Source organism: Lathamus discolor, chromosome 12 (assembly GCF_037157495.1).
Source record: "Lathamus discolor isolate bLatDis1 chromosome 12, bLatDis1.hap1, whole genome shotgun sequence".
Lineage (NCBI taxonomy): Eukaryota > Metazoa > Chordata > Aves > Psittaciformes > Psittacidae > Lathamus > Lathamus discolor.
Genome location: NC_088895.1, coordinates 12,096,619 through 12,120,134, shown reverse-complemented (window position 1 = coordinate 12,120,134; position 23,516 = coordinate 12,096,619). Strand labels below are relative to the sequence as shown.

Below are 23,516 nucleotides of genomic sequence, written 5' to 3'. Positions count from 1 at the left end.
ATGACAGCACATCTCTTGGACAGAATATGGAGGATCGCAGATAAACTGGGATTTTAGGCTACAGGGATTATCCACTATTGCAGTGCTGCAGGCTGAGATTTATCAGCTACTCAGCCTTGGTTCTTATTTGCCTTTGCCTAAGTCCTTTCGAAGGGTGACAGCATTCACAAACATTCAAATAGCAAGCAGGCAAAGTACAGAAGTCAGGGGGTTTATTACAGGAGGAACGGAGCAAAAAAAATTGGGAAGATTACAGTGGAAACCATGTCATGGTGAATAAGGAGGCAGGCTTCAGACTTGGGGAGAACTGGCATCCAGCCTAGTTTAAATTGGATGTTAGGTTTTTTCGCTTTTTAAACTTGATCTTGGATTTCCTTCTGTCACCTCACATCCTTTCACAGGCAGTAGCACTGTAGCCATGCATATTTATTACATTCAGACATATTTTGCAAGTCACCTTCACAACTTCTTTTCTTTTCCTGGAAAAACTGGTTGGTTATGTAGAGACCGAATTTGCAAGTCTAATCTTCAGCGCTTATTAACCCTTATTAGCCTGATTGCTCAATGGACAGGTAAGTCCCCAGCCTTATTTGCAGTTTAATTTCCTTCTATATATTAAATCACAGTCCGTTCTTCTGTTTAGGTTTCATAATCCAGATCCCTTCACACATTAAAGCAACCTGCATGTTCAGCATCCTGGGAGAGAGCCGGTGGTCCTGTTTGAGAGAGAGCAGTGGTCTTGCTGTCTGAGAGAGAGCAAGCACCGATTGCTAGTGCTATACACCTTCCTTTTGGGGAGCTGCAGGCATGAAGAGCTGGTTTGCATACCTGCAAATACCTTCTTTGCCTTAAGCTCATGGTGAAGCTATAGTAGAAAGGCAAATGCTATTTTTCCTCCCCAGACTTAAGACATCTCCGAGTCTGAGCTAGAAGCACTCACTCTATTTGCTTGTGGTATTTCCAGACCTGCTGAAGGCCTAGAAAGCACAGCCACCGATACAAACAGAGCTGGTTATTGAGGCAGAGGTTGATGGGCCAGGAGACAAGTTGTTGGAATAAACACAGCTGTGTTTTTCCCATTACAGTGTTCTCATTTACTGGGTCAGTCAGCCACATACCTTGTCTGTGCGAAGGTGCAGCGTAAATACGTGTCCTTGGGAATAGCTAGGACTATAGGAGCTACTCTTGAACTTCATCTTGGATAGGGTTCTCCAATGTTTAAGACAAATATAGCTGTGGTTATAGCTATTAGAGGGAATGGTTAGAGCTTATTAATAGTGGGGAAAACAGCCTGCTATGGAGTACACATACATATGCAGTATATGAAGGCAACCTTTGTAATCGATTGTGCTTTCAATGCTTCCATTTCTACCATGACAGCCTTGTGCTCCCCACGTTCAGGTTTCAGACAAACCCCTCGGAGTTGCCTGTGAAGAAGCCTTTTCCCTGTGAGGAGAAGAAACATTTTCTCTGCATCACTGCCCTTGAGAAGCTCCTGAACAGATTTTGAGTGTGTCCCCATGCCAATGTCAACTCTGGGCAAACCCGCAGCCACAAAATGCTACAGTGGAGGGTTTCAGAGGGAACAGTGGCCTTGCGTCCAGGAGAATAGCCTGGAACACAGAGACCGCCCACAGGCAGCAAGACCCAAGGGGCCAGGCAGGGCTAGGAAGCAGCTCATGTTCCAGCACTGGAGCAATTCCCATTGCTGCACAGAGTTAAGCTCATCTTCACCACCAGGCTTAGGCTGGCTGACGGGCATCTCTGACCCTCAGTTTCACTTCAAAAAGAAGTTGGAATGATTCCGAAAAGCGGGATTTTCAGTACAGGCATAGGGTTTGTCCTGGGCCAGCAGAGATGTCTGCATTAGGTTAGTGCTGCTGGATGCCCCACGGAGTGCGGAGCTCCCACCAGGCTTCCAGGCTGTAAGAAAACCCTCATGGCTTTAGCATTCAGGCAGAGGCATCTGCCACATGCCAACAGCACGGCAAAAGGACTTGAAGCCATGAGTTGTAAGGCTCAGTGGAAAAGTAGCCTTAAGTTACCTGGATGCAAAAGAGAGAATTTGGCACCTGTGGCAATGAACAAAGTCAGGCCCTGTTATCAGCTTGGACCAGTGCCACCAGCAGGGACGATCTGCTGTTCCCAAGGTGCCATTTCAGTTACAGCTGGACCTGGCCTGGGAATGCAATGCTGGGATTATCACCACAACAGGCTTGGGAAGCAAAGGCTCCCTTCCTGAAATTCACCGAAGTCTTTGCAATAAAACTAATCTAATTGCATCCTCCAATTCCCCTTTATGCAGCATGGCCTGGGAGAGACACATGGGATACAATCGAAGTGCCTTTCCTAGCATCTCCTGTACAAACAGACATCATCCTACCAGCACCTCCCAGGGTGAGGTGGCTTCACCAGGTCCCAGCTTCCAATTCCCCCCCCAGTTTTTTAATGAAGTAGAAATTAATTCCACTTCCATGAACCATTGGCCACATTCTGCTCCCAGGCACTGATAATAATGCAGAATGAATCACTTGCTGCCAGCGCTGGGTGGAACCCCCAACGTCGTCATAGCCACACAGTGCAAACTTCCATCAGGCAGGAATGCACTGACGTTTACAGAAGGGGTGAACCGCGGAGTCAGAGCGTGACAGAGGTTTCCTAAGGGGAGGGAGATAAGACAAGGAGAGCCCTCATCCTTCCAAGGCACAGATTTTTATCATATCACAAAATCAAGCAGCTGAAAAGATTCCAGTCACAAAGCGCTGTTCTTTGAGAACGGGTTAGGCTGCTTGCCCTTGTGTAGAGACTGACTGCCGCATGGCATCCGGGATGGAAACGAGTTCTTAAACAGGTTATTCCTATGGCTTATGGCCATTATCAGATCCTAAAGGCTTTTACATACTTAATCCTCTGTAGGTTCTTCTTGTGACTCCCTACAAGGCAGCTAGAACATGGACAGTAGATATACACAGCCATCATCGGAGATGAACGTTACCTTGAAAACCCTGAACGCAAACAACACCCCCACTACATTGGCTCCATGTTGAGTGGCAGAGGTAGTATTTTATTTTCTGAGCATCCCTCCTCAAGGGCACTAAAGAGGTTGTAAAACATCACTAAATGGAAACAAAACATCGCCAACAACAGAAACGCGAACCTGCTGAAAAGGAAAGAGCAGCAGCATTCAGATATCAGAAAACATGAGAGCTAAAGTGCTTGAGATAATGTCTTAACTATGCACAGTCTGAAGTCTCTCTTCCCCATAGAAATGCTAGTTTTCAACAGCACCTGCCTGGCTGCATAGGTTTCTTCACCAGTCTATGGCAGGATAACACTACTAAGCCAGAGCCATTACCCAGAAGGGGTAGGAGCAACATAGTTCTCTCTCTCCCTCATACTAAAAGTAACTTAATAAATAATATTCCAAGGAACACATTTGAAAGTTCAGGCAGCTCAGGTGGGACTTCAAGGGAAGCGACCATACAGATTTCCCATGCAGAAGTCACCAGCATGGCCTGAAGCTGAACAAAGCTTTGGTGGGATTCATAAAGTGCTGTCTTTTAGTATTTTCTGCCTGTCTTTAGCCGTGTTTTCCCTCAAACCAGCACCAGGGTTTGTGAGTTAAAAAGATTCTGAAATAAAAGAGGCCAATTTTCAGTGGATGCTGGAGCCAGGCAATTGCACAGTGCACAAAAAGAGAGTAAAAAAAAAACCCCAAACCAACCCAAACAACAGAAAACCCCAAACCTACCCCAATTATGGTAAAACTTTTCATCCTTAAAAACAAACACCCACCAAGCACCAAGAGCAAATCTGAAAGTAACATCTGCCTCCTGGTCCCCTGGCTCGTTCCAGCAAGGATGGTTACTACATGGTACAAGCTCAGCAGCAATGGTTGTGAGCCTGAGCCTGCAGGCACTCAGTGCAAAACTCTCCCTGTGCTCAGCCCCATGGGAGTGATCCAGTTTTCACTGAAGCCAAAGGGAGCTCCCTACAGACTTCAGCAGACTTTGGATGGGCCCCATAGACCGAGAGTGGGAACAGAACCTTGGTTTACAGTCAGTTTTTCTATCCAGCCACAAAAGCCACCCCCTGAAATTCCTGAAGGGGTTTTCAATCTTCCCCTCCATGCATGCATTTGACATCCAGTACAATTAATAGCAGTTACACATGCATATCGATGGGAGAAAAGTCCCAGTCGAGTGGAATTACTGGTAGTAAGAAAAGAAACCCAGTAGAAACACTGGGAATCGCTAAAGACCCAACTCCCTCCAATTAATCCGTTTCCCTGTTTAAACCAGCCGGCATCTGCCTGCTGGGCTGCAATGCAGGAAGCTCTATAGTGTGTGTTGGTGTGTGCACGGGTGTGTGAGCAAACGGGCGGCGTTCTGCAGCCTGCGGACAAGCCACCTCCTGTCCCAGCATCCCAGCAAGCATCCGGAGTGCCGGCCATCGCCGCTCTCACTTGTGAGCGCTGTTGTAATCGTCCTGTGCCCCGGCCGGCGGGGAATGGTCTATCCTGAACTCCTCCTCCAGCCCACCGGGCGGCTTCGCTGTATCCCCCCGGGCTGCAGGTTGGAGACTGTCTGCGCCGGCCCCCTCCAGTCCCAGGATCTGTCTCTGCACCAGCTTGGAATAAAGGCCTCCTTCTTCCATGAGCTGCTTGTGCGAGCCCTGCTGCACCACGCGGCCCTTGTCCAGCACAATGATGTTGTGTGCCTTCTCCACAGTGCTCAGCCTGTGAGCTATGACAAGCACTGTGTGGTTCTGCAAGTCGCCATAGATCGCCTGCTGGATCTGTGCAGGAGGAAAAGACATTAGTGCCTGAGCATCAATGGCTCTGCTTTGGAAGGAAGAACAGCAGCTTTGTAGTTTCTTTTAAGGACAACGGATATGCTCTCCTTTGGCTACAGAGGACACAAGACTCCCTGCAGCACTGCTAGCACCAGCATGTCCATCCCAGCTCTTGCTCTCCAACCAAAAGACTGTCTCAGTCCAGCCAGCCCGCAGGTATGCACACAGGTCTGATCCTGCAAACTGAGTGCTTGTTAGAGTTGGACCCCAGATCTGGAGGCCACGAGGTGTTGGCACGGACTGCAGGAAGCCAATACTGCTCAGAAAAGGGGGGGTATTTCCTCAGTGCATCAAGGCAAAGCAAGAGAGAGCTGTTTTCCAGCCAAGAGACAGACAATAGCACTAAGGTCTAAAGGCAGGCAGATGGCCACCAGACATGTGTCACATTGACACCCCTGGCTAGCCAAAACCAACTCCTGGCTGGCATTGGGTACCATGCGCATCGCTGAGGATCTGCAAGCCAACATGGTCCAAGACTGGATGCTCACACTGCTTGCTCCATGGGCCAGCAGCGCTCATCCTCTGGGACTGGGAGACATCCTCACACCTAAAGTTAGAGCTATTCTCCTTCACATCATTGAACAAGTGAGGCCAAACTGCTCCTGGCAGAGCTGTCGCATCCCAGCCACACAAACCAGCTCAGTTTACATTCCTACAAGCGTGGCTTCTTTGGTGCCTTAGCCGGGATTTTAGCTCAGGCAGTCCTGCTCTCCCTACTGCAGCACCAATTTTAGGGTCTTCCTCAGGATTCCATCCTAAAAGGCTGCACAGAGTTGCTGTATGCCAGTTAACACTTCCCACATTTAAAAAGGTAAGAGATCCCCATCTCATCAGGTTTCTCAGGCACTGGCTGCTGTGAGCACAGGATTTTCCCTTCTTGGGTAATTATTATCTTCTTGGTTGATTATTCTTGATTATTCCCTTCCAATGCTACAGCAGCATTGGAAGCAAATTCCTGCTCAGGAATTAGCATCTTACCCAAGCCTCTGATTGCACCATGTCAAGACTAAGCTTGTCCACAGGCTGGAAACTGAAGCTACAGCCTTTCCTCTAAACCCAGATTGCCTCTTTGGCTCAAACATGAGTCACTTACTCACCGCGTGTTCGCTCTCTGCATCCAGTGCACTTGTGGCTTCATCCAAAATCAGGATGGGGGGGGTTCGGATCAAGGCCCTGGCAATTGCCACTCTCTGCTTCTGGCCACCTGAGAGCTGGGCTCCTTTTTCACCTGCCTCTGTTGGGTCAAGGTAGAGAGGAAAGGGTCAAGTTAAAATCAGGAGCTGCCATCAAGTTCAGCTCCCAGCCACAGCACCAGGATGGTGTCACGCTTTGAAGCGAAGACCACGTAAATGCTTCTGCTCACTTGGTGAAGCAACTCAAATGAGCAAAGCATCCCTGAGGCTGCTGTCCTTCCCTCCAGCAGCAAGTTCTCCACTGTTGTCCCAGGGCTTGAGGGACTGATGCTCATGGAAACAATGCAGAAGTCCTTAAGATCATCCAAACTCAAACTCCCCCTGCTCACCCATAAACACAAACCATTGTCAGCCCGAGCTGCCCCCTCTCAAAGCCCCACTGTCACAAATACACCAGCTTTTATTACTCTGCATTTATCACAGGTTTATTTTCTTCCTCTGCAGGTGAGTTCTGAGCTTGTCTCCTGATCACTGCACTGAAGAGTGATGAGACTGCCAGTGCCACATCTCCATAACACTGCCAGGCACCAGGAGCTGGACTGGTCCGGAAGGGATGGGGAATGCTCATCCCACTGCCTGGAATGGGCTCAGGAATCCTGCAGCAGCTCAGTCACCCCAAAAGGCATCCAGGATTCTGTACCTCTCCGTATAGCTGCCCTACACTACCACCAAGCTGCCAAGGATCCGTGTCCATCACTACCTGCCCGACTTCCCACCCAAGGGGAGAGTTTGTTTTCCCTAGGCAAGTGCAAGTCCAAACAGAGGGATTTTGGTACCTGTGTGGTATCCATCCTGTAACTCCGTGATGAAGGAGTGTGCGTTGGCCTTCTGGGCAGCCTGGACCACTGACTCGAAGGAGGCTGAAGTTAAGCCATAAGAAATGTTATCCGCAATAGAGCGGGCGAACAGCACCGGCTCCTGGCTCACCAGGGAGATCTGCAGAGAGGAAGGGAAGAGCAGGGGGTTGGAAGCAGAAGGTGCACTGGCCGGTATCATGGATCATCAGCTTTTGCTGCTGCTGGATAAGACTCAAGCAGAGCCCCACCATTAAACCAAGACACACAAATTCCCATCGCTGTCTGCTCTTCCCAGAATGGGAACCAGTTGCAGGGACAAGGCAGGCTGGAAAAACCCTCTCCTAGGCTTTTGCTGATTTCCTCTTCAAGGCCAGTAATCACGTTTGGGCTCTCCTGCATCTTTCAATCCAAAATTAGCAAGTTAGGGACATAGCTGCTGCAATCCCTTAATTGCTTAGCAACAGCCTCCCTGTCCTACCTTACAGCCACTGCTGCTCGCTTGCGCATTCAAGGCTTTGTCAAACCTTGAAGACTGGAATAAATTGAACCCTCCAAATTATGGCTCAGAACTGGGCATGGAGAGAGCCAGTGGGACATGGTCATACTTTAATTGACTTCTCCCCATGCTCCTAATGCCACACCAGGCTTTCTAAACTGAAAGACTCGCTTGTCTTTTAATGCTCCCTTGGTACGGGCAGGGAATGTAAATTAGTCACAGTGACTCTGGCTTCCTCGCCTGTCTCTGATCAATTGTTTGCAGGTTTTCCTGCTGGCTGGTGAGGCCATTTGCTCTGGAGGCAAACAAAGCAAGCAGTTACTTGCAGAGGAGATGAAGGCTCATCTGTGCTGCGACACAGACGAGAGCCAAGGGGCCCAGACCCCTCTCTTAGGCAAACCATCCAGCCCCTCTGGTGCTCCACTTGCTGCCAGCATCCTGAGGAGTTTAACTCCCCGTTATCTGAGATTTACTTTAAGATCCTAAGGCAGAAAGTGCTGGAGGAATGCAAAACTCTTCTTGCAAACCCGATTTAGATGATGATTAATCCAACAACCATAAACATATTTCTACTGTGTCAGCCAAAAGATACAAAACAAAACACGGTTTTTGCTCTGGTTTCGGATGGCTTCACCCTCCCCATGAAACCACTCTCCATCCCTTCCCTTCCACCCCCACTAATTATCTGAATTAGTTTCCTGGACCACCTCCAGCTTTTTGGACATCTCAGAAGTTGTCAGATCAACTCCCAAGCAACGTGCGTCACTACCATCCATCCATCCATCCATCCCCTCCGCTCAGGTGATAGCTAGAATACACGTATCAGTCGCTCGTACCACTGAGTGCAGGTACTTGTGATCGTACATGTTAATGGGATGCCCGTCCAGCAGCACCTGCCCGTCTTGCAGAGGGTAGAAGTTCTCCAGGATGTTGACACAGGAGCTCTTCCCGCTCCCCGAAGGACCCACCAGTGCGGTCACTTTGCCGGGGTGCAGGGTGAAGGACACATTCTGTAACATGGATGGGAGAGCATGCTCAGGTCCTGGCTTTTCCCAATGGGAAGCTGCTTGGACACTAGGCAAGAAAGGCAGACACAGTCTGGCCACGGTGACCCTCCACCATGGCGTTGTGCTACATCAGCCGTCTCTCCTAGCTCCAAATCAGCCTACTGATGCAGCAGGACCTCTAAAACCAGCAGAGCAAACCAAGCTCCCTTCTGCCTCCCCCGCCTCATGACCTCAGCCCCTCTCCCATGGAAACAGTTCAAGGCAGCTTGGCAGAAAGCCCTGTACCACGCTGATGCGTTAATGCCTGAGCAGGGAACAAAGGTTTCATTAATAAATCTCATACCCTGTAAGGAAGGCTGGCCCTAAACACCCACTGTTCCTTATAATCTGTTTTCCAGCATGCCACTGAGCCTGCCTTTATGCATCTCCAAAAGGGCAGCTGACATTTCCCATGGGATGGGTTATTGCTGTGATGGAGAAGTGGTGCATGATGCCTTGTGGTGGGGAGTGCCCTGTGCCCACAGGGCTCACCTGCAGGACCTGTGTTGCAGAGCGAGTGCGGTAGGAGAAGGTCACGTTCCTGAACTCCACCTTCCCATCCACATGGTCGGGGGCCAGGGACCCATCATTCACCATCGTTGGCTTGCGGTCGATGAACTCAAACACCTTCTCCGCAGCTCCCACTCCCTGCATCAGGCCGCTGTAGACGGAGCCAACGGACTGGAATGGAAGAGGCAATGGTTAGACCTTCCCATGCAATGGGAAGGTCAGTCAGTGCCACTCATAGGGAGAATGGTTGAAGCATTCCCAAGCCTTCTATCATCTGACATGAACTACAGCCATCAAACACATGGTAAAAAAAGGTCTTCCTCCTCTGCAGGGTATGGAAGTGGATATATGGATGCATCCAGGGAAAGGGTATCTAAGAGGATGTTGTGCATGGGTAGACTCAGAGGGGAACAGAAGGAGGAAACACATGGATTGGGAAGAGATGTGCACCAGGAGATACACCACCCAAAGCTCAAACAAAGTTCTTCACCCACCTCTGCTCAAGACCAGCAGCTCCCCAGCACAGTGATTGAACAGAATCCATGTACTGCAGCGCATCACTCCAGCCCCTAGGGATGGCTGGCTCATTCCCTAACACACGTGTCTCAAATGCAGAGCAGCTCCAGGCTGGACCCTTTAGACAACTGTTTGGCAGCTGATAAGGCTGTTCCCTGCTGGGCTGTTCCCTGCTGGGATATATTCCTAGTGGATTTACCATTGCACTTTCCCAACTACAACTGCTGCATGCTGACACTGGCTTCCCTGGAATAAACCCCATCACGTCTGCTCTTTTCAGTATTAAACCTAGAGCTGCAGAACAGCTTATACTGCAACTGCCCCTCCCATCAGCAGAGGGAAAAAACCCCAAACCAAGCCAAACACACCCCAAAACCACAGCCTGGAAACACCACCAGAGCCTGCAGCCATCTGAACAGATGGTGAGAGCTGGGCAAGCTGCCTCCAGCTCTGCTCTGCCACTGCATAAAGGCTGAAGCACCACCAAAACCACTCCTGGCTGCGAGGAAACCTCGGCTCGATGGTTTCTGCCTTGATTAGCCAAGCTTACGCCTTCCCAAGGGGAAGGCAGCCCTGGGTGGGCTCCACTATCCCACCCACAATCCCATCGTGCTAACACGCTGCCAACGCAGCAGCTTGCAGCCTATCCCAGGGAATAGAAAGGAAAGAAAGAAAGAAAGAAAAGTAATATAATTAAGTTTCTAATGAAGCCTGAAATTTAACAGGCAGCTTCGTAATCCCTGCATCCTTCACGCCAGGAAAAATGCTTGGGAGGCAGCCAGGACTCTGCCCTTCAGCAGGGCCAGCCTAATCCCTTTGGTCCCAATTGCCTTTTCAGGGAACAGGCAGCATGTTCAGGTTGCAAGGAGGGGAGCAGAGGGAAGAATCAACCCACTGGTGGGCAAAGCCACAGCATGAAGGAAATGCATTGCAGGAAAGCCAACGCTGCCCTGGGGCCTTCTAGAAGATGAACATCATCCCGATACAGGGTAGTCCAGATGGATAAACCAGCCTCACCTCCATGCAGTCTCCTAAGACGAACTCATAAATGATGAAAGATATCAGGTTTCCACTTGTCATCTGCCCTGAGATCACGAGATGCCCACCGTAGTAAAGGATGCTGACTTGCACCACCAGGAGAGTCAGCTGAAAGCAAGAAAACACCCCCAAAATCAGCAAGGATAAGTGATATTTTGCAATTACTCACACAACGGCCCACAATTCGTGTGCTGACATTTATTCTGAGCCCCAAACTGAGGATCCCTGACAGCACATAGCATAGTGAGCATGGATATGGAAAAACAACTCAACATGGGCTGATTTAAGGAGCTGGGCTGGCATCTTGCAACAAAACACAAGTCTGGAGGGACAACAGCCAAGGAGGCAGAGTTTACCTGAAATAACAGAGCATCTCATGAACCTCTCTTGTGGGCTAACATCCTCACGGATAATAACATGTACTCAAAGGATGCAGTCACCTCACCACTGAAATAAACTTTCTATATATGACATTTCAATTTAGAACATAAAATCATGGCAACACAAAAAATACTCCTTCTTTATACAAGTCTCTGAAGCATAACCTCAGCTCTTGCCTGAAATCAGTGCGGGGGGTACCACCTACTCTAGAGAGGAGACAGATGAGCTCTGATATGTGAAATACCAGCCCCTGCCTTTCTTCATCAGGTTCTGTTCCATGCTGCCCGAGTGCTCAGAAAAGCAGTGATGCTCTGGTGCTCTGTGTGGTGTTTGTGGGATAAAAACACTGAGGGAAAGAATTCCTCCCCTATTGCTCTGCCATGATCTGACCTTAAGATCCTGTGTTCCCTCCAAAACAGGCTCTACCTGGGCTGTGCTAAACCCTTTGACTTCTTTATGCGTGAGCCCTGCAGGAGCAGCTTTTGAGGGGTTCTGCCTCCTTTGTCTTGGCAGGATCTGTGCCGACCCAGTTCACATTCCAGCTCCACCTGGGAGCCCAGGAACAATGCTAAAAATGCTCCAGTTTTGCTTCCAGACTTAGGAAGCCATCGAGTCTCCCACAGCTGCGTGAGGGCACCATAACTCACAAACCCTTCGCCAGAGGCTACTTAGAACGTGCAGAGATAAGGGCAGCCTCACATGAGGGTTTTGCGCAGCCTTTGCTATCAGCCGATGCAGAAGTCCCAAACCATCTGGTTTTCAATGATGACACAGAAATTGGGGGAAAAAACAGAAGAAACAACCAAAAAAACCAGCCCCAAATCCCATCAGCCTCCCCCTGCCACCACCCCCCCACACAAAAGCTGCTTGTGAGCAGAAGCTCAACCAACGCCGTGGCTGTTTCCCAGCCGGAGCCCCGGGGATGAGCTGGCACAGGCACGCAATGCAGCAAGGCAGAGCACGGGGTTTTCCACGACCTTGAGCAGTTATCAATTCCATTATTATTTGCAAGAGAAAACAGGCTGTTCAGTGGCACGATGCAGCTGCCCTAAGGGCGAATGGAATATACTTTGAGGAGTAGGAAAGTAATCACGAAGAGACAGAGCATCACTGGCAGTGGGTATTAAAGCTGGGCTCACCCCAGAAAGCTCCTTGGAAGTGGAAAAGTGCCACTGTACCATGTGCATTTTGGGATCTGAAGCAGTTCCCTGTCCATTCCCAGCTCCACATAGGGAGCCACTTACCCCGCTGGACCAGACGTAGTAGGTGTAAGCCATGGCCTCCCGCTTGTTGAGCTTGTAAACCTGCTGCAGCTTCTGCCAGTACACGTTTGCCTCCGCCTCCTCGTTGGCAAAGCTGCGGATGGTCTTCATGGCAGAGATGGTCTCCTCAGCGGTGTTGTTGGCCTTGGCCAGGGCGTTCTGCACATCCTTGGAGAGCTTCTGCAGGGAGCAGGGGGAGGCAGAGCGGGCTCAGCAGGCGCTGGGCTGCCCATGGAGCATCTCCCCACACGCCCTGGGGTCTGCTGGGCTCGGGAAAAGAAGGCACGGTGACGACTTCCAGGCCGTGGGCAACAGGGCTGAGCACTGGGATATATCCCACACTTGGTGCCAGGAGGAGAATGCATTCCTTGTGCTGTCCCCAAGGAGGGACTTGGCTTGCAGGAGGTGAAGTGACCCATCTGGGGCCACTTGGGAAGCCTGGGGCAGGCTTCCTGCTGATGGGATAGGGTCAGCCTGGCCCAGGAGCCGTTCCAGGAGTTCCCAAGTAAAAGGGACAGGTCTGGAGACCAAGGGGAGCTCCTCTCACAAGCGCCTGACCCACAGGAGGAGCTGGCGTTAGCTATGGGGAACAGCCTTTGGCCCACGCTAGCCCCAGGCAGAGTGGGGAGCTCAGCACTGGGTTTAACCCCCACTGAGTCACAGCAAAATGAGAGGAGAGACTGCCCAAGGACAGGCACATGCAGGACATCCCATGGCCAAACTGCCTCTCCTGTCAGACCCAAGACGCTTCCCCTCCTGAACATGAAGCAAGGAAGAGGTGAGGCTACACTTATCTGCCCATACATGTTTAATGCCGCCATCCTGCCCCCACTGCCAGCAGCAAAGCACTCAGACATCAGTCCCACCACTTCCAAAGCCACCCACAGCCTCCACAATGGCTTCAGGAGGGGAACAGCCCAGCACTGCAGCACATCACAGCCACGCCAGCTACTCCTGCCTACCTTGTAGTACTTCCCATAGACATCAGACACCAGCATGATGATGGGGAAGCCCATGAAAGTGACGAGCGAGAGCTTCCAGGAGAGGCTGAACATGAAGAAGATCACCCCTGTGGCCTTCACCACGTTGCGCAGGAAGATGTTGATGTTCTGGGAGACCAGGTCACTCACAATGGTCGTGTCCGATGTCAGGCGGGAGATGACATCCCCTGCAGCAACAAGGGGTAGGGGAGAGCAGGGACATGTCACCACTGCCTAGCCACATTCCATGCCAGGGGTGAGATGGAGCTCCCCATTCAACCCATTCCCTCACTGGGGGTATAAAGGGTGGCATGGAAGCGGGGAGACTCTACCACTGTGGATGTGAAGCAAAACAGAGGAGCTTGGATTGCTGCATGCAAGAGGGACACCAAGAACGGCCCCAGCACGGCAAAGGGGACTGCGGCAGCATCCTATACTGGCGTGCACGCTGTAGGCACACAGGTGCATGCATGGAGTGCTTGCTGGACCACTGAATGCACCTCCAGAGCTGTTAGCCAAATCCCAAGCTGTATCCAATTGATGTCAGGAGCCCACCAGAAGCTGCTGACACTTTTCCTCACCATCCCGGCAGGACCAGCCAGGGCTGTTTGGGTTTACCCATGTGCTCTGTAGCCTAGGGCTGCAAAGGACATGGGCCCAGATACTAAGGAGCGAAGCTCCTGTGGTGCTTGTTGGTGGAGCTGAATGTTACAGCCAGCAAACATCACCCTCAATTCCTAAATACTCCATACTGCTTGAGTCCAGCTGAATTCCCACGTTTTTGTTTAAGCCCAGGGTTACCCGTATCCCGCTTCCAACACATCCCTGATGTCCTCAGCTACCAGGGCACTGTGCAGCTATTGCTAAATCCAGCAACAGCCTCAAAACTAAAAATACCACCAAGACTAAATTAAATGGGCAAGAAGTTACAGTGTGCTGGGACCACGCCAGAGCAGCACGGACCGGGACAGGATGAACTGCAAGCAGGGAGAGCGACAGGCACATCCAGCAAGCTTCACACATCTGAGGCTTCTGATGCCTGCAGCAGAACTGGAGAGTGGCCCCCAGCAAGCACCGACAGGAGGGATGGGAGGAGGAAAGTGGGTGTTTTGGGGATGAGTGGAGATGAGCATGGGGGACTGTGGAATGTCAGGCTGATGGTGGCAATGGGACATCCCCAAGGTGCTGGGCAATCCCATCCTAACCCCATAATAGGGGGAAACCAAAGGGAAGAGCTTTCTGCTGCTATTTCTAAACACAAGCACTTAGGTGCTGTCTCTGGCTGCGTGCTGGTGGGGCAAGCCAAGGGAAACACAATACTGGGATGGGACAGAGCAAATCCAGGGGGAAGAGGAACCAACCTGTGCGATTCTCATCAAAGAAGCTCATCTCCTGAGCCACCAGAGACCTGAAGAGGCAGTTGCGGAGGCGAATGTTCAGTCTTGCAAATATGAGTGTAAAAACGCCGCCCCGGATACCTGCGGCAAATGAGCTAATTGCAGATAAGAAACGTTATAGACCAATGGACACGAAACCCAGCCCCAGCAACACAAACACCCCAATGCCCAAGGGCTTGGTACCATTTCCTAGCCTAGGAAGTGATGGCTAAACCAGGCCACACCTCTTCTGGGTGCTACCAGCATGGGGATGGCTGGTCCTAACCCCAACAGTGAAGAGGGGACACTGGGACAGCATCCCTTTGGAAACCCGTTCCCTGGTTGTGTTCCTGATCCCCCACCACCAGCAGACAGATGTGGAGGGCTATACAACAGCCTCATGAGTGCCACCACATCCTCTCCGCCCTGTGGTAGCACAGGGAAATCAGAGCACATCCCTGGCGTCTGGCAGGGAGTTGGCAATGGGACAGCCCATGCCCACTGCCACTGTGACCTCCTATGGAAAACCCCAATTCCTCCTCTTCAGGGCCAAAACCAGCCCCTGCGATTACCTTCCTATGGCGAGCAGCGACATGACCAGCACTGCCGTGGAGAAGCGGTCCATGCTCTTCTGCACCACGATGCCATCAATGGCCAGCCCCGTGTAGTAGGGCAGGAAGGTCTCTCCTACCAGACAAGCACAGGATCAGTATTCCAACCGCGATGGCTTGTGGACAAACCCATCCCCACCACAGAGAGACTCAGCCATCACACAAGATGCCACAGGAGGTGCAGCCCTCAGTGGCGCCTGGGGATGTTTCATTTCCCAGTGTATTTTATCGCCTATTTCCCTTTTCATTTGCCTCGTTGCATTTTTTATCCACCCTGTGCGGGACATGCAACCCAGCATCCCCAAAACCCAATCCTGGGATGCTGTCAAGCCCCCCACTACAGCTCCATCCTGGTGCAGCTCCCCATGTCCCTTCACTCACCCAGTGCAGCCACGAGGAGGAAGAAGGAGGCAATGCCCAGGAAGAAGGCATCTGGCTTGGTGTAGGACAGCAGTTTATGGATGGTGGGACCCGCTGCCTCCTCCCGCTTGTCCCGTGGGGTTCCCCCATCACAGCTCTCCTCTGCCTCAGCACGGGATCCAGCACCAGGCCCCAGCGCCTCGCGGGAAGAGGTGACACAAGCCAGAAGCTGCCACAGCCCGAAGGTGGCTGCCAGCGCCACGTAGGTCCAGGCGAAGAGCCCCCAGAACCAGGGGTCCCTGATGGTCCTCCGCACCTCCGAGTAGAGCAGCAGCTTCACCATCATGTAGATGCCCATGAGGAGACAGACGATGGTGATGAAGGTCCGCGATGCCCTGAGGCGCCGGGGGCCATAGGCTGTGTTGGTGGCCACCCCGATGGCAGCCCCCAGCAGCACGCAGCTGCGGTAGAGGCAGCCCCCCCAGATGTCCAGCAGCGAGTTGAAGATGTTGAAGTGCCGCAGGTCCTGCAGGACATCCCGGCCACTGCGGCCATGGGTGTAGAGCAGCGTGGTGACCACCACATCGGTGCCGCTGAGCACCAGCGTGCTGGCCACTGCCTTCCAGGCGCGCATCCTTGATGCTGGGCTGGGGGTCACCAAGGCAGTGAGGGGCAGCTCTAGCACAGGCAGGACATGGTCATGTCAGCTTCTGCTGTGGGGCAAGAAGTGGGACATGAGGTTCTTGTTCACCCTGGAAAGGTGGCAGGGAAAGGGAAGCAAGATGGGAGGATACCATACCAGCCCAGCCTGACCCCAAACACCACTATCTACTCCTTCCTCCCCTCCTCTGCTGCATACGCTCCAAGATACTCCATAAAAGAAGCACAAATGAAACCACGTTTCCCTCCCAGATGCCTCCACCCATCCTGAATCCCAAAGCAGAAATCTGCACAGCTCAGTGGGAATCTGCATCCCTGCTTGTGGCAGTGGGGCCAGCCAGCAGGTCCCCAGCAAGTGGGTGATGCTGGGACATCTGTCCTGTGCTATGGAGCTGTGAATGCGTTAAACTCAGACCCTTCTGATCTGAGAGTCCCTCTCCACCTTTCCCGGCACAAAGCTGAAACTGAGCACTCATCCGAACCACATGAGAGCGGAAAGGAGAGCAGCTTGGCTTCATAACAGACCCCCCACCACCAGAAGAAGAAGAATCCCAGGTACAGCAGCCTGTCACACCTTGCCCTCTGGAATATTCACTTGGGATAACCCACTAAGCCCCCTGTGCTGGCAGCATGCAGTTCAGCCACACAACAAAAACCCCAATAGATTAAATAGGGGTCGGAAATCCACAAGCGCATCCCATGGGAGAGGGCGGCTCCGGGGTGGAATACCACCTTTACTGTCATACATGGGTCTGACCGGTGTCAGCGATCTGAACTGACAGAGGGAAAGGTGAAAAGCTCGACTTGGTTTAAGTCCCACCTGCTCCTGCACCATGCCCAGCGGTGCCACGTGTGGGCACAAGGGAGGGACCTGATCTTTGGATTTGCGCTGGCCAAGCAGCCCGTGACGGTGCATGGTGCGGAAGGGACGGCACAAGGATGCCATGCGCTGGCCACGCTCCGGCCTCTGTGACCGCAGCCACCTCCGCAGCCACCCAAAAGCAAACGATGGGGAGAAGGGCACCTCCCAGCACAGCGCCCATGGCCAAGAGCATGCTCGGTGGTTGGGCAGGTGGGATACAAGGGTAAAAAGTGGAGGAAAACGTGGCAGAGGCTGCAGTTTAGGGAATAACGAAGGTCTATGGGGTCGGGAGGGAGGGAGGGATGGGGGCAAAGCGGAGCAGCGGTGTCAGGGAGGAGCTGGACACGCTTCCCAGGGTGCTCGCTGCTGCCATCCGCTGCAACGCTGAGCGGATCCGGCCCGGTGAGGAGGAGGAGGAGGAGGAGAAAGAGGAGGAGGGCGAGAAGGAAAAGGAGGGGGCGGCCACCGCAGCTCCCCGCCACCCGCAAAGGCATCTCCAGCCACGAAGATGGAGAGGCCGAAGACCCCTGCCTCATCCCAGCTTCCCCCGTGGACGAGATGCTTCTCCTACGGGAGACTCCCGGGAAGGGCCGTGCCCGCCATAGCAAGGGACACGCAACCCCCCCCCCGCCGTTCCCCCTCCGCAGCGCAAAGGCCGCGCATCCCCGGCCCGCCCGGACGGACGGACGGACGGACGGCTCTTACCGGCGGCAGGAACGGACGGGAATGCGCCGGGATCAGCCCGATCCTGCCCGGCCCAACCTGGCGCCGGCGGCGCGTCCCGGGAACAAGGTCGGGAGGGGGCGTGGTCACGCGTAGGCCACGCCCCCTCGCTGCGGCGCGCTCCTGGCCCCTCCCGCGGTACCACCGGGACACCCACTATAGGGGTACCCGGACCCCCGTTACCAACCCCGATGCACCCTGTCCTGCGCGCGGCCACGGCAGCCGCCGGGGTTCCCCCACCTCAGGAAGTTTTCTCTTTGCGAAACTGAGTTATTTTTTGTATTATTTGATTGGGTTTATTTCATTTCTGCAGTTGGGGGGGGGGGATACAACACAGGAGGTGGCTTTAAAGACAACCAGGACAAAGAATACGTATAGTTTCTTCTATTAACCCCTAAACAGAGGTTTAAATTAACCCTCTTGATGGGGTTGAATGAACCTGACACAGAAACAAGTAATTTCCAACAATTCCACTTTAATCATTATTTCCCCCCCCTTCAAGTTCCCACACCAGTGCTCAGGCATCAGTGCATCCAGCTGGGGTACAGGTGACAGGAGGGCTGATCGCTGTTATCATCCCTGCGTTTTTGGAGCACCTTGTAACCCTCATCAGTGCAGGAAGAGGCTATGGGATTCCCAGAATTCTCTCCATTTCGGGAGGGAGCAGAACAGTCATGTTACAAAGCAAAACTTCATTTTTCTCTGCCTCAGTAACTAAAAACATCACATGCTATTGTCAGCTTTATTGCTGCTAATTAGTGCTTAAAAACAAAAAGCTCACTTCAAGCCATTCCCATGTCCACCATCAGCCCTGGTGCGACTCTTCCCCATCCAGGCTGACAGTGGGGAGGAGAGTTTAAAGCTGTAGGAAACGTGTGATGACGTGGCTAAGCTGGGTCTAGCATCTGGTTCTCTCCCACCTGCACCCAGATGCCTCCCCAGGCATTGATGTGATTGCTCCCAGCGTGGTAAAGGTGGAGCTTTGTGGCCTCTTTTGCTGCCAACATGCGAACAAGAACAGTGCCACTTCCCTGGACAGAGGGATGCTCCAAGGGCAAACCTGGACCGCGAAGGGACTGAACAGACACCCTTGTCTGAACCTTCCCCCTCCCTTCTCCCCAGGACAGAGCAGGCACATCTGCACCCTGGACCCCCATGCAGCTGGGCCACAGACCTTGGGGACATCCGTGCTGCTGTCCCCAGCCCCGCAGGACCCCCCGGCAGCCCCAGAGGCTAACTGGTTTTCTTCACCCCAGCCATGCTCTGCTCGGGCGGCAGGACCGTCTCTATCTGGAAGGACACAAACTGGCCCTTCTTCAGCTTCTTCAGGGAGCTGGCAGCGTCGCTCCCAAACACGTTGTCTTCCACTTTGAAGGCAAGAGAGGGCAGGCCCCGGCTTCTCCTCTTCACACTCTTCCGCTCCCGCTTGTAGGCTGTGGTCATGTTGGCGATCACCTGGAATATAGCAGAATACTTGGGTTGGGCCTTGGGATGTTGCTTAAAACCCAATTCAACCCTGTCTCACACGAGCTCAGGGACAGAAAACAGCACTGCAGCATGTGGCGCCCGGCTTGGTAAGCCATGGCTGGGTCAGCGCCAGCCCCTGGGGCAAGGGAGGGACTAAGCAAGGTCTCTGCAGCCTCATTCTCACCAAGCCCACACTAGCAGCCCTCACATTAAAAAGCTGTCATTTCACGGCCGCACTCAGAGGAGCTGATAGCTCTCCGTCAGTAGAGGGCAGAAGGGGATCTAGGCTGGAGTCACACAGAGCCAGGGAAAGCTCTTATTGCTTCCTGTCAATTACAGCCCAAATCGGGGCCTGTCTGCAGGCAAGTGTCGGTGACCTAGACACCAGAAGTGCCCTTAGACAGGACACAATGCGTCGGCCTTACCCAGAGCAAGCTCTCACTGCCCTGTGCCATGATGTGCACCTCTATTCACAAAAGGGGAGCTGAGCTAGTGAGTCTGAGCTGGAAACAGATCCCATGTTCAGCTCCTTGGCCTCCTCTCTCCCATCCCATTTTACTCCTGCTATTCCTCAGCAAGAAGAATCACAGTCCAGGGGATCAGAGAGGACCACATAACCCTGTCCAAGTGCAAGAAATGACTGAGCAAACAGAGCACTTGAGCCTCGCCTGTGATTTTTTGGCACACGGATTGCCAAGCACATTACAGGGGACACTGAGGTCGTTTATCAAGTCAGAAAACCAAGGAACAGAGACAAAATGAGCTGCCCAAGGTCACCCGGCACACTAGAGACAGGCAGGAGCTGAATGCTGGCCTTTCTGGCAAACCCAGCTCTCTGTTCACTGGGGCACTAGTCTTCACGGTAGCCCCAACTTCCTCAGTTTCTGTCCTATTTTGGGGCATGGCTACTTTTAACCTCTTAGTTCTGTACCATGTCCCTAAAGGCTTTTTGTCCCTGTCTAAGGACAGACTCCCTTGGCTGATCTGAGATGCAGATTACAAGGCAGGGTGCTGGGCAAGCTGGGACACAGCTCTCATTAGCCTCGATGGGGAAAGCCACCAAGCCAGTCCCTTGTATTTCATCAACCAGCCCTGAGCAGTGACACCACAGCTTCCCCGTGGCACCAAATGGTGCTGGCTCAGAGGGTCCAGCTCTACTCCTGCTGCCCTTAGTTCCACTGAGGTGCCACTTCCTCTCAGGCCAGGCCTGTGGAGTTTCAGGCAGTGCTGAACTGGCTTCTGCCTCGCTCCTTCAAGCTGGATGCATGGCCCCTCAACCTTGCTCAAGCCTGACAGCTCCCTGCTATGCTTGGTGACAGGGGAAAGCCTGCAGGCAAAGGAGAGGCTGCATTTCTGGACAGGGCAGGGGCTCCAAGTATGTGAGGAGGCACCATTCTTGTATGGGCAAATCGCTTCCATGCAGCTCTTGTACAGCCTGGTGCGAGGGACCCTGGGGGACTTACTTAGCTGCAAAATGATTTCACGGCACCCCAAGACTTACAATTTCTTTCACCACGTTCTGCTGGTCCTGAGCCGCCGCTGTGAATGGCGGGAGGCTGTCTGCCTTTCCAGAGCCAGCCCCCTGCTCTTTAGAGTCCTTGACAAAATCCACCTACAAGGCACAGACATTTGGGTGTTACTCTGTAGCTGTACCAGTGGCAAACCTCCTACAAGACTCTCCTTTGCGGAGAAGTTACCTCGGACGACAGGCACACGTATCTGTTGAACATGAGGAAGAAGGGGGGGTACTTTGTGCTGGAGTTGACTGAGGTGCGGAAATCGAAGAGCACGGGGTCGAGGTGGGTGTCCCATTCACTGGGCTTCTCATTCACCACGCTGCAGAGGGAGGATCTGAGCACCTCTGCGCTGCGGTCGTCCAGGCCTGCGCAGTCTGCGGGGTCTGCAGGGGTGAGGGTCTGAGAGATGTTCCAGTGCTCACATAAATGCCGGCTGACCTGCAAAGAAGGGGTCATGCGCACAGGAGAACAAGGCAGGTTTGCACCCCAGCAGCTCGCATCCTCCCCAAGACAGTGCTATCCCAATGCCAGGAGATGCTGCTCGGCAGAAACAGCTCCCAGAAAAGTTAGACCTGAGACAATGTTTTGCAATGACTATTGCTGTGCTCGAGGCTTTCTGCGGCAGTGGGAGGCTTGGTTAATCCCGGGGTAGGGCAGGAAGATCGTGGACATGATCTCACAGGATGTGTCCCTCGGAGGCTGCAGTGTGGCTGGAGGACTTGCACCACAGAACCACAACCTTAAATCCCTGACAGATTGAAAGCTGGCAAATTATCTACTGCTGGTAACAGGGATGGGGCAGGGAAAAGGCAGCATCAGTTCCTCAACCCCCCTATACATGGCATACTGCAGCTCTGCCCAAAAAAATCCCGTAACTGCTTTTCCTTGAACCACCCAGCACCTGACCTACCTCCTCACAGAAGTCCCAGTTCTGACTGGCATAAATGTTCTTGGATGCTCCAAACCTGAACGAGAAGAGGACACGTAACTGGTTTTAATTCCATCAGCTGCAGGGCAGAGCCAGAGGAGTTCGATCTGCACTGGTGATAACGGGGTATAAAAAGGACAGAGACCCTCCAGCAGAGTTTGTGCTAAGGAGGCTGGCATGGCCTCACCTTGCCAAGAGCAGAGAGAGGTCTGCTGGCTCCATCTGTTCCAAAACAGCCAAGCCTGCTTGCTTTTGGATGATAAAGCAAGGTTTCCTGCTCTGAATGTAAATCTCTGCTGGCCACATGCATTTTCCACAAGGACAATGTCACCTGGTGACATGCACCATGTGAGTGCAAACTAAACACTTCCTAGGAGGGATCAGGAAATGGCTTTAAAACGTCTGCAGAGAACTGGGGCATCAGCTCTATCGCCTTTGGGGCTATTCAGAGAACTACTTCTGCCTCTTTCTCCCCTCCCCTGGTAAGAGGAGGAGAACAGGCTCTTCCCACGTACTTTGTAAAGAGCAACTGAGAGGCACTGCATAGTGTCTCCTGTATAAGGGAGTGTTCCTGCTCTTGCGGGGAACCAGCTTGTGGATGTTGGGTATTTTTGCAACACACATCCCAGCACTCCCCATCTCACTGCAGAGGTGCAACGTAACCAACAACAGAGGAGCCCACCTGTAAAAAACTGCAGCTAAGGCTTTAGCCACTGATAAAGGATCTTTCTTCTGCAGAGGAGCAGCCTCAACCCACTTTGTGAAATAGTCAGTCACAAGGAGGATGTGTGTATTGCTTTGGCTTGTCTCAGGAAAAGGTCCTGCATAAACAAGCATCAAGAAGAATCAATGTGATGCCGTAATATCACCCGAATGAGGAAAGTCAAAAACCCAGCCCAGCAAAACAATCACTACGAGAACAACCGCGACTCCGCTCTGCAATGTCGTTTGGCCAATGCATTTCTGTGACCTTTGTCAGCAAAAATACACCCATTGCAGGCTCAGTTCTGGGAAGGAACGCACGCCCACAGCTCCCATTGTGTGTGGAGAGGGAGCAGAGCCGGTCACACGGATCAGGTTGCACCTTGGAAGGCTGCTGTGGCCTCTTTGGCACCTCCTCACACAGACGCAGCAGCGCTCGCTCACGTGCCTGCGTGTGGCAGGCAGTAAGTCTGCCACGCTGCCTGCGAGCTGACGTGGAAGCCTTGAAAAGCCTGTCTGTCAGCCCCAAACACCCCGTCAGCCACAAGCACTCACCGTGAATGTCTAGTCCCAGCACTTCCCAGGGTGATTCCGCTTTGACAGGCCTCGTTTTCCGCGATACGTTCTTGTTGTGCTCTGCGTTCTGGCATGTTTCACACATTTTGATCTGGGAAAGGAAACAGACGTGTCAAAGGAGTTTAAGCCACGCTGACGGGGTCTGTCAGGCTCAGACTGGACAGGTTACGGAGGGACGAGGTGGGCAGCACATCTGAGCAGCTTCCTCCTTACCCAGTCAGAACAGTGAGGTGCAAGAGGACAAAACGCAACAAGCCAACAGAGCTCGCCTTTCACATCCTTACCTGACAGCTTTCTCTGACACAATAAACAGTTTTCACCATGTGGCCTATAGCTAAGACATTTCTCACCCTGGTTGTGGGCAGATATTTATTGTGTTTATAACTTCTACTGCCAGCTAGAAAAATCACCAGCCCCAGGATGCAGCACGGGCTGCTCGGACCATGCAACGCAACCGCACTTCTTCAAACGACACTATTGCAGAGCCCTGCTGCAGGGAGCTTTCAGCAATAGCACAGGTGAGGCAAGCAGCCAAGGAGAATTAGCAGGAACCCTGAGCTCCTCCTGGTACCATAGTTTAGAGAACTGGGCAGCTCTGGGAGTAATCCAGACCGCTCAGAGCCAGACTCAGCAAGGCTGAAACCATCCCATCTCCCCACAC

The 23,516-nt window shown here is 52.7% G+C and overlaps 1 protein-coding gene across 2 annotated transcripts; it reads right to left on the bottom strand.

The window, feature by feature from the left end:
- Window positions 1-3,037: 3,037 nt before the first annotated feature.
- On the bottom strand, window positions 3,038-17,736 carry ABCB9 (ATP binding cassette subfamily B member 9). 2 transcript variants are annotated; one of them, XM_065692660.1, is made up of 12 exons: window positions 17,648-17,736; window positions 15,442-16,133; window positions 15,022-15,136; window positions 14,435-14,565; window positions 13,056-13,261; window positions 12,076-12,273; window positions 10,430-10,558; window positions 8,879-9,067; window positions 8,177-8,350; window positions 6,824-6,983; window positions 5,952-6,088; window positions 3,038-4,797 (listed from the first exon to the last, which is right to left on the bottom strand). In XM_065692660.1, exons 2-12 carry the CDS (start codon window positions 16,052-16,054, stop codon window positions 4,462-4,464), a joined length of 2,388 nt encoding a protein of 795 aa, XP_065548732.1. In that variant the 5' UTR covers window positions 16,055-16,133; window positions 17,648-17,736; the 3' UTR covers window positions 3,038-4,461. The 2 variants fall into 2 exon arrangements, with proteins under 2 accessions (XP_065548732.1, XP_065548733.1); XM_065692661.1 differs by having other exon boundaries at window positions 15,442-16,130.
- Window positions 17,737-23,516: the final 5,780 nt, after the last annotated feature.

Excerpts from the sequence above, each read along its gene's own strand:
- ABCB9 (XM_065692660.1), bottom strand. The coding sequence starts at position 16,054 with ATGCGCGCCTGGAAGGCAGTGGCCAGCACGCTGGTGCTCAGCGGCACC. Across the intron at positions 15,137-15,441 it reads CCTCCTCGTGGCTGCACTGG|GAGAGACCTTCCTGCCCTAC; the intron begins GTGAGTGAAGGG and ends CTTGTCTGGTAG. Across the intron at positions 8,351-8,878 it reads CTGCAACACAGGTCCTGCAG|AATGTGTCCTTCACCCTGCA; the intron begins GTGAGCCCTGTG and ends TCCATGTTACAG.